The sequence below is a fragment of the Papaver somniferum genome, chromosome 10 (genome assembly GCF_003573695.1).
Source record: "Papaver somniferum cultivar HN1 chromosome 10, ASM357369v1, whole genome shotgun sequence".
Classification (NCBI taxonomy): Eukaryota; Viridiplantae; Streptophyta; class Magnoliopsida; order Ranunculales; family Papaveraceae; genus Papaver; species Papaver somniferum.
In genome coordinates this window covers 97,052,016-97,063,152 of record NC_039367.1, presented here as the reverse complement: position 1 = coordinate 97,063,152, position 11,137 = coordinate 97,052,016, and the positions used below count along the sequence as shown (strand labels likewise).

The 11,137-nt window shown below is 37.4% G+C and overlaps 1 protein-coding gene across 1 annotated transcript; it reads left to right on the top strand.

Moving 5' to 3' along the window:
- The first annotated feature begins 271 nt into the window (after positions 1 to 271).
- LOC113316971 lies at positions 272 to 4,044 on the top strand. Its single transcript, XM_026565128.1, has 2 exons — positions 272 to 1,031; positions 3,514 to 4,044. Exons 1-2 carry the CDS (start codon positions 537 to 539, stop codon positions 3,625 to 3,627), a joined length of 609 nt encoding a protein of 202 aa, XP_026420913.1. The 5' UTR covers positions 272 to 536; the 3' UTR covers positions 3,628 to 4,044.
- The last annotated feature ends 7,093 nt before the right edge of the window (positions 4,045 to 11,137 follow it).

Here is an 11,137-nt window from a genome sequence, read left to right as displayed (position 1 = left end):
GGAGCTAATATTTTGTCACTATAGTTAAAACTTCTCGTATTGAGGTTTATCTTGACACCTGTTGATATCTAATATTTAGTCAAAGTTTTCTAACTAGCTTGTATCTTGAAGTATTGGAGTATTAGTACGTGTATCCGTGTAAACACGTATCGATACGGCTGAATTTTCTTTTTAGGCGTATTGTTGCAACACAGTTTCATATATGAAACTCTGTGCGGCCCCATATTTTATATTTCAGTTTATTTATAGGTATTATCTATTGACAGGGAACAAGTTTGCGGGAGAGGCTGGAGAAGCTGGAGTGGAAAGTTTTTCATACCCGTGGATTCAAGAGAACATTTCAAAGTAGACTCAAACAATGGATTTGTTCCTGGAATGCTCAAACACCTTTTGTTTGGGTTCATGTGCATGCTTATTATAATAAGCATAAATTGTACGGAGGATATGGAGTTATTTTACGGGATTCCGATGCAAAGCCAATCACTGCTTCAGCCAACTTCTCAGTGGTTGGAAAATCTTTTTACACTCAACTGCTGATGGGTGTAATGGCTGGTGTTACACTTGTTAAGAATCTCAGGCTTCCTAAACTTCGTGTGGTGTGCAATTCAATTAAAATTCCACATGTCATTGATAAAATTTGGGACTGCAAGGATATTGCTTGCCGTGAAAACAAAGAATATACATATAATTGCAAATGGTGTTGGAGGTCTTACTTTGTGTTTCAGGGTGCTGATAGGGATTTGGTGCCTCATGCACGGGATATTAAAGCTCAGATACGTGAAGGCCTAGAGCTACTAGAATTGACAGGATATCTTGGGTATTTGAATAAAGCGGCGTATTATCTAGCAAAAATGGGAAAAAAGAATAGAGCTAAAGTTGAGAACCAGGAAGAAAGGATTGCCTCTAGTGATGAGGGAACTGGTGAGATTAAACCATGTGATTTTCCGCAAGAGCTAAAACAGATTCTTTGGAGAGATGCCGAAGGTGTGTTTCGTACCATGCACTACAGACGTGAGCCCTTGGTAACGCAGGTATGAAGTGTTTTATGCTCGAACATTTATTAATTATGTGAGAACTGTTTGCCCTAGTTAGCAATTTGACGAATCTTTGCCGAATTATTCGCGAAACATTCGGCGAATTATTTCACCCCCGGTTTGAAAACGCGCCTTGTAAGATTTTCCCGCTTAATAAGCGATTCATGCAAATAAACGAATTGCTCGGCAGCTTTGTCAGCAAATTTCATACATTTCAAAAAAAATTTTGCATGCATTGGGGTTTGATACCAAATCCTGCAGCTCTTAAACTTAGCCACCAACCACGGAACCTCTATGTTTTATATATAATATATACATATAATCTTATATATAATAAACATATACGCCGAACTTTTAGTATAGCATTTGTACATGTGAAACGATTGCCGGATTTTTAGCCCATTGCGCATGTTTGACCACGTATTTGACCAAATCTACTTTGTACATAGCCAATTAATGCTTGCATTTTGACCGACCTAAATTTTTGCCGCATGCCAAATCGCTAACTAGGCTGTTTACTTGTCAATGGGGAAGGAGACCGTACTAGGTCTTATTTTATCAACTCCATCTTTTCCTTTTGGTTTTCTGTCATCGAGTTTTACGTAATTAGCTTGAAAAAAAATTATCATGTTGTTAATCAGGGACTGACCTACAACGTTTTCATTTTTAGTGAATGGTCAACCTCAAAATTTATGATGAATTTTAAACGGTGTGTTTGTAAGCTTTTTCTAATTTTTCTATGCACCCCGTACATGCATGATCGGGAAAATCAGTGGATATGTTGTGATGATTTCTTCCATTTGTTGCTCAACATTACTTTTCTTCTGACAGCCAAGGAAAGTACTAATTACACATAAACGCATATACTGCCGTCAAAAGCAAAATAAAAAAAAGACAATCAATGCCACACTAGTGAAGAGGCTAAAAAGAAGACAATTGAATTCAGATTAGAGCTGGTAAACAGGCGGGTCGGGACTGGCTTGTTACGGGTTACACGGGTTTAGGTTAACACGGGTCAAAATCCGCGGGTTGATATTCTTCACGGGTCGTTATTTCTTCAACCCGCACCCGTAACGGGTTAAACCTGCGGGTTCACGGGTTAACCCGTTTATGGTGAGTCAACTCGTCAGAAACCGATTTATGGTGAGTCAACCTGCGGGTTCACGGGTTACAGCCACCTGTAGGAGCATCTCATGACTCAACAACATATCATCTTGCACATCAACAAACCACCAGTTCATCCAACATTACCCATTCCTACTAGCAATTCAAAGTAACTCATCTTCCTGACAACTACCTCCTCCCTTAACACCACAAAGCTACCATCTTAAAGCAAAACCCCTATCAGTTCATACACCAACACCACCAGCCATATCATCACCTCAGTTATATTTACATTCATTTAAACTTCCAACTCAGGAACCTTAATTTATAATATGGGGAAGAACATGAGAGAAACCCTAATTCAGTGAATTCATAATTTTACAAATAACTCAAATTAAACCTACATATAACCGATTCAACTTTAATTGAACAAATCCATATAAGATTCATCAATTCGTATTCAATTTTACTCAAGATAAATTCAAATTACAAGAACCCTAAATTACCTTTCTCACAAGAACAGCTTCACCTCATCGATTAAACAGCAAACCCCTATGAAATACTTGATTCCACCCTCAATTCATCATAAACTTCAACGAATTCGGAATCTCAAAAACCCTAAAGTAATCCTCAGATCAATACATCCCTAATTCGAACCCAAATCAAAAATAAAAATATTCAATTAAACAAACCCATCTCTAATTTATTCTTAATCATCATCTAATTCGATTTCCAATTAAATTTACAGAAAATCCATAATTCTCGATTGCCCTTCTTCTTCACTCTGAGTTGTATCGACAACTACCTCAGCTCCTTCATCATATGTAAAAACCCATTGTTGATTTTACTCAATCACTTCTCACTCTCATCTCGTAAGCCTCTCACAGACGAAGAACAGGAAGAAAAGAAGAAGAAAGAGATGAGAAGGAGAAATAAAAACGAAGAAGAAGAAGAAGAAAAGATAAAGAATAAGAGAAATGACTCATGCTCGACATGTTTTGGTGATAAGACCAAATCAAATTGCTAAGGCACCCACGAAAAAGGATAAGGGAAGCCGGGTCGATTATCTGAAAATTGGAAGTACGGGTTTACGGGTTAACCCGCGGTTTTGCGGTCCGGGACGGGTTAACCCGTTTCTCGACGGGTCACCATTTCTACAAACCGAACCTGGCTTGTTTAGAAACCAGCCAGTCCGGGTTCGGGCTTTCACGGTCCGGGTACGGATTAACCCGCGGGTTTCGGCTTGTTTGCCAGCTCTAATTCAGACTATATTGGGCTCCTCCAATCTTCTTAGCCCTTAAAATGAACATATCCACATACTTGGATAGAACAAAAGGGAATATGCGAGTGGGACTAATCATTTCTGACCATACAGGTTGCTGCAGAGAAGCAGAAGGAATGGGCATCCTCCAGCCAGAGGACTGAAGCAAAAGGAATCTGCAGAGAAGCAGAAGGAATGGGAATCCTCCAGCCTGAGAATTATTCTTAAGCAAAAGGAATGGCCAGAGAATTATTCTGCGCAGGCGGCTTACGAATGAGACTGGAATGACTGAAGATGGACTCTCATCAAATCATTATAAACTTCCTGGTAAAGCAGGCGGAGCAAAATCTTGAAGTCTTTGAAGTCTCTACTTTAATACTACTAGAATTTCTAATTATCTAGCTTTAAATCTTGCTTCTATTAGCTGTTACCTGAATGTCCCAAAACCCTGGCTTGGAAATCAATTGCAAAGCCTTATGGCAGAGATATCCGGACTTTTATTATTTTATTATTCTGAGAACCTTCCGAGGAAAACAACAAACTATTCAGGCCTGGGTCTATGGGTTTCACAACCCAACCTCCTGTTGCTCCTTCCGGGGGTTGCATTTCCCTGTTTTATCTATAAATAAATGTATTTATCATTTATTTTATGAAGCACTAGGACTAGGATATGTAACTGGCCCGGATTTTTATTCTCGGGGAAGTAGATCTAAGTTTTCTTTTCTTGTACACGGTAGGGGACATAGTTTTTTCCTGGAAAAATGTGGGTGACCATATGAGGGACCAGTAATTAGAATGACATGATATATCATTTCACTAAAAGACAACGAATCTGAAGCTGATATATATCTGTCATATTGTAAGTAACTTGAGTATCCACGAATGAATATCCTATATATTACCCCGAATCTCAATTTTATGGGTAAATTTATTAAATACCCTTTTTTTTTTTTTTTTGATATATTAATTATATATCCCTAGTATTAACACCCTACAAATATATCCTTATACAATAATAAATATATCCCTACTTTTAAATAACCTTATCCATTTGAAATTAGATTACATTAATACTGTAGCCCATATAATATTTTCATTTATTTCAAAATGGAACAAATTTTTTCCTCTACCACTTCACCCATACCAATACCATCATTCCACCACTAGCACCAGCACACATCCACCACCACCCCCAATATTCAAATACCATTCCACCACCACCGTTCAACGACCACCACCTACCAACCGCCATAACCACTCCACCACCATTACATTACCACCACCAACATTCAACTACCATTCCACCACCACCACTTCACCACCATTACACCACCACCGAAATTTTGTGTCAACAACATAAGTTGATCCAAAATTAAAAGTTCAAAAATAACTTTCCTAGTACATGTTCTTAGTTTTTTTTATGTCAACAATGGAAGTTGATCCAATGAGTGGAGTCAACAACATTAGTTGATCCATAAATAATGGGATCAACAACAGTATTTAATGCATAAAAAATGGGATCAACAACAGGAGTTGATCCCATAAAAACTGAAGTCCAGAGATCTGTTTTACTTGGGATCAACAACAGTAGTTGATCCATAAAAAATGGGATCAACAACAGTAGTTGATCCATAAAAATTTGGATCAACAACAAGAGTTGATCCCATAAAAACTGAAGTCCGGAAATCTGTTTTACTTGGTATCAACAACAATAGTTGATCCATAAAAAATGGGATCAACAACAGTAGTTGATCCATAAAAATTTGGATCAACAACAGGAGTTGATCCCATAAAAACTGAAGTTCATAAATCTTTTTTATTTGGAATAAGTAACAGTAGTTAATCCCATAAAAACTGAAGTACCGATATCTCTCCTTGTACATAAAACATTTCCAGTAAAAGCAAATTAGATAACAGACGCGAGAAGTAAATTACTTGCAATTTCGCAAATCAAGTGGTTGAAACAAGAAATGCTCGGAAGCCCAAAATAATTTACTCAAACATGGATAAAAAACCATATCCATTGCCACTCATAACTAGTAAACAAAACACTCAAAGAGGTTCCCAAATACAATGCAAATGAAGCGAGCAAAAGGATGCAATACACCATCACTGATACCATGAGTGATAAGAATCAAAACGTACATTAAATTTCAACGTTTCTAACAATTGTTTACCAAAAACAGAAAATTCAGGATCTCGGTTAAATACAAGTCTTATCACCAATTTTCTTGTTTCTTATTAGAATTTAATGGTCCAAATCGAGCACTAACTACAATATTTGATATATCTCTCATAAAATTTAAACTTTTGTAAGAAAAAACTAATTTCACAGATCCGATCATATTAGAAACGATTGGATCTAATCGATTTCCAACGCAGAGTATTTGAACCAGATGGGAAATCAAAGTTAGGAGGGAAGCAAAAAATGAAATTAAACAACTGAATAACAAAGAAATCAATTACATAAATCAATTATTCACATCCTAGAAGCGATTCGATCTGAATCTTGATACCTAATCAATTTTCACTGCAAGAAATATGAAACAGATGGAGAACCAAAATTGGGAATAAATTTAAAATGAAATTAAGCAGTTAAAAATAACGAATTGAAGATCTCTCCGTCAATGTCAAAATTCTTCTCTCTCAAATATGTTTCTCTCTCAATCTGAATGATGGTGATGGTGGTAGTTGTGGCGGAGACAATCGATATGGTGGTGATGGTGGGAGCGATGGATGGTGGTGGTGGTGGTGGGAGAGATGGAAATTTTTCTCTGCCTTACAAAAAAGAAAAGAAGAAAATTGAAGTAAGAGTGAAAGGCTAAATAAGGAAATATAAATATTCAGATTTTGGATAAAATTTCAATTATGCCATCAGGGATATTTATAAAGTCTGTTAAGGATATTTGTAGAGGCCCAATACAAGTACGGATAGTTATTCAATTTCCATTTTTTTATAAGAAAAAGAGTCTAGGCAACTATAAAGTTTGCCCACTCACGGTTACATCTAGGATGATGCCTACGCTGACTCGAGGGCCAGGCTCATCCCTCAAAAGGACATTAATGTTATTACAGTGATCCAAATCATAGGAGTTGTAGGAATCTGTAAAGCATGCAAGATAGTAATTAAATTTGTTCCTCTCCAGGTAGAATCAGAGAAGATGAGAGACTGTCTGGCCAATCTGGCCAGATTAGTGGCTGCTCTGTTCTGTTGAACTGTCACTTTGGATAGCTTCCCGAGCACAAAATTAACTTGCTGATTGTTGTGATAACTGTCTTGTTGTTTTGGACATACTCTTGTGAAACGTTGTTGTACTTCCTCCTGGTAATACTCTTGTATGCCTTGAATTGTTACTTCAGATTCAACAGAAGTTGATGTTGGCTTGCTGCATGGTTTTTCCCCAGGTCAGTGCTAGTTGAGCTCCTCTGCTGGCTCGCTCTGTTCTGCTGATTCCATTGGAATAGTCTTTGAAGTTTCTGATGCCCACACATTTACCTGTGAAAGACATGGCAATAAGAGAGTAGTTAGTATAAGATTGGGCATCACTAGTAGCTTGGTAAAGATCTGCAGATCAATGTTAGGATAATAGTGATTCCAAATTTATCAGAAGTGTGATTGTGAGGACTGTAATTTCCAGAAGGAGAATTTGAGTTGTTTTCCGATAGTATAGATTATTCAGGATGTGCCCTGATTATGGTGGATCCTGGTATGGCTACAGAGGTGTTGAGTAATATCCATAGCAGTAGCACACGCTGTTGGAGTGAGTTTTCTGAAAACCCAGTCGCATCTGGCTTTCCATATGAACCAACATGTAGTGACAAATGTTTCATTCCAGCTAGCCATGTTGTTGTCAGCTTGGAACCAGTTGTTTAGCCAATCATGGAAATTATTGTACCGAGTGAAGAGATTATGGTTTTGGCCAAACAGTTTTCTCCAAACATCAGAAGCAGCAGGGTAGGAGAGAAGAACATGAGTTATATCTTCAGCACCATTTTGCAATAGGTGCATAAAGGATCAATGTAACTCAAAATGCTAGATGTCTTAGCATTAGTTGGTAGGATGTCATAGGCACATGTCCAGATGAAGAGCTGAATGGCAGGGTTTGTATCAAGACCCCAAATTTGAGTCCAAGGGGCAGTTGGAGTATCTGAGGTATATTTAACTTGGATCTGCTTATCATAAAGTGATTTGACTGAAAACTTGTTGTTGTTGGTGAGGGACCATCTGATTTCATCATGTTCATCCATGAAGTGAGTTGTTTGAATAATCAGGTTTTGAATATCAGGTGAGAACCATTGGTTAATAATGTTGGTATCCCAATCCCCATGGGTATTGAAGAGATGATTAACAGATATGAGATTATATGGGCAGAGGCTTGGTTTTTGAAGTCTCCCTGGGAGGTTTGTGACCCATCTTTCTTCCCAAATATGTATGTTCACTCCATTTCCCACCTTCCAAATGTAATATTATTTTAGAAGAGCTATGCATTCCATGATTCCTTTCCAGATCCAAGAGTCTGTGGCCTTTGGTTCGGTATCTAATCTTATGATTTCAGTGTTGGGATAGTGGGATGCCTTCATAGTACTGCTCCATAGGGAGTCTGGCTCTGAGACAAGTCTCCAAGCAATTTTAGTAAGCATAACCATATTGAATATTTCCATGTTTTTGAATCCCATACCTCTTAATTCTTTGGGTTTGTTTACAGCATCCCAAGCAAAGTAGTAGACTCCTTTGGATTTGTCTTGTTCTTTATTCCAGAAAAAGTCTCTTTGAATGGCATTGATCTCATTGCAGATGGTTTTTGGAATTTTGAAGCAGTTCATCTGATATATACTAGTTTTGGAAGTAACATACTGAATCATTGTCATTTTTCCAGCAATAGAGATAGTGGTTTTCCATCCAGCAAATCTGAATTTAAGCTTGTCTACACAAGTTTTCAAAGCTTGGATCTTGCTTTTTGTGGTGAACAAAGGGGAACCCAGATACTTGTCTGTTGGATTAATCCTTTGAACCTTCAAAGTATTACTGATGTTATCAGCAATGTCTATGGGAGTGTTCTTGCTGAAGAAGATACCAGATTTTGAAGAGTTTATCAACTGTCCAGATGATTGACCAAATTCCTTAAAAATATGAATGAGATTATTGCATTCCTGAAGATTAGCTTTGCAGAATATCATGCATTCATCAACAAAGAGCAGGTGATTGATAGCCGGTGCATCCTTGCAAATCTGGATACCATAAATTTGTTGATGAGTTTCAGCATGGGTTAGATACCTGGATAGGGCTTCCATACAGAATAAGAATAGATAGGGGGATAAGGGGTCCCCTTGTCTTAGACCCCTAGAGGGTTTGAAGAATTTTCCTGGAGATCCATTGACCAGCACAGCCATACTTGTAGTGGAAATGCATTAAGATATCTTGTTGCACCAATGAGAGCTGAATCCCATCTGAGATAAAACCTGAAGAAGAAAGTCCCAATTGAATCTATCAAATGCCTTTGCCATATCAATTTTAATACCCATTGTGCTATTGTTTCCTTTTTTTCCTCTTCTAGTATTCATGTGGTGAATAATTTCATGAGCTATGGCTATGTTGTCAGATATTTGCCTTCCATGGATGAAAGCAGATTGAAAAGGAGATATTAATTTTAGTAAAAGAGGTTTTAGTCTTTGGGCAATGAGTTGTGAGATGATTTTGTAAGTAGTGTTACACATGGATATTGGTATGAATTGAGTTGGTGTGATAGGTTTTTCAGTTTTGGGAATGAGGGATCTGAAGGTGGAGTTCATTTCTTTGAGGATATGCCCAGTTGTGAAGAAGCTTTGAACCATGCGGATGATGTCTTCTCCCACAATGTCCCAGTTGGCTTGAAAAAAGTTTTGGGGGGGGGGGGGGGGGGGGAAGCCATTAGGACCTGGATTTTTGTCATCAGTCATGCTGAAGAGAATGTTTTTGATTTCCATGGGTTCAGGTGTTCTGATAAGGTTCTGATTCTCTTGGGTAGTAATTGTGGTGGGTATGAGCTTTATAATGAAGGGGTTGATATTGATGGGTTCTTCATTGGCCATCTTGGCAAAATGATTGGTGAAAGTTTGGGTAATTTCAGCAGTATCATGGATCCAAGTATCATCTTCTTGGTGGATATAATCAATCATATTCCTCCTATATCTTTTCTTAGCAGCAATGTGGAAGTATCCTGTATTTTTATCTCCAAGCTTGATATGTAGGTCTCTGCTCTTGATCTTCCAGAAAGATTCTTGCACATGTTGCCAATGTGCCACCTGAATTCTTGCTTCTTTTAGCTCTGCTCCTCTAGATGAAGTAAATTGATTTTTTTTATCCAATCCAGATGTTTGATGCAATCTTCTAAATTAGTTTTGATGTTGCCATAAACTTCCCTATTACACTTCTTTTGCTTGACTTTGATGTCTCTTAATTTCCTTGCTATTTTTATGGCTAAAGATCCTTTATGAGTTATCTTCCAGAAGTCGGCTATAATGTTTTTGCAGTCTTCATGATCAAGCCAGGGACCAAAGAATCTGAAGGGGATTTGACCATGTCTCCAACTAGGATTGGTGTTGAGAATCATTGGGTTATGATCAGAGCCTAAGGCAGTGAGGTTTGAGATGGTGGTATTTGGGTGGTTGTCTAGCCAAGCTTCATTAGCTAGGCCTCTATCTAGTCTTTGCTCTGTGAGCTGAGTACCAGATCTCTTGTTAGTCCAAGTGAAAGGGCATTCAGTGTAGCTTAGATCAGAGAGATGTGCTTCTTCTATCTTGTTTAGGAAAATATCATCTTCAGCTTGATTGATGGGATGCTGGCTAAATTTTTCATGATCATGAAGGACAAAGTTGTAATCTCCCATAATCAACCAAGGTAAGGAGTTAGCAGCAAAGGTTTTTTCAATCATACTCCAGGAGTGTAATTTATCATTAGTAGTAAAGGGACTCCCATAGTAACCAGTAAATAACCAAAGTTCACCATACAAAATGTCCAAAAAAATGGTTATGGGATATCCTAACACATATACAAAATGTCTAGATTACCCTTTAACTAAAATAAAAACCTAAAAACCGTAGAAGTAATTTTACGTCCAGGTTTGGATTAATTCCAACCGTAGAATTTTATTCGCATGTAGTTTTACGTCCAGGTTTGGATTAGTTCCAACCGTAAAAGCTCATTTTACGTCCAGTTTTCTTTTAATTCCAACCGTAGAGTTTGATTTTACTTCCAGTTTTCTTTTAATTCCAACTGTAGAAGTGATTTTACGTCCAGGTTTGGATTAATTCCAACCATAGAATTTCATTTGCATGTAGTTTTACGTCCAGGTTTGAATTAGTTCCAACCGTAGAAGCTCATTTTACGTCCAGGTTTTTTTTAATTCCAACCGTAGAATCTGATTTTATGTTTAGTTTTCTTTTAATTCCAACCGTAGAAGTGATTTTACGTCCAGGTTTGGATTATTTCCAACCGTAGAAGTTTATTTTACGGCCAGTTTTTCTTCCCACAAAAACTTTGTCCCTGAATTCATCAAGTATACAACAAAATTCATTAATTTAATTTTTATCTAATTAAATTAAATTAAATTAAAATTAACTAAATAAGGGTTGTTTAGTCATTACAAAATTATTTTAGATAAGAGATTTTTGATATTACTTATAGGTGACCCATTTTTGTCCTATTAGGTGACGTCCCTCTAATGGAACGTGACGCCCCAATAATAGCCTTCATATGTAC

What these genes read in the sequence shown, in the direction of transcription:
- LOC113316971 (XM_026565128.1), top strand. Translation starts at nt 537, where the DNA reads ATGGGTGTAATGGCTGGTGTTACACTTGTTAAGAATCTCAGGCTTCCT. An exon ending in GTGAGCCCTTGGTAACGCAG is followed by an intron (nt 1,032 to 3,513) that starts GTATGAAGTGTT and finishes CTGACCATACAG; the next exon opens with GTTGCTGCAGAGAAGCAGAA.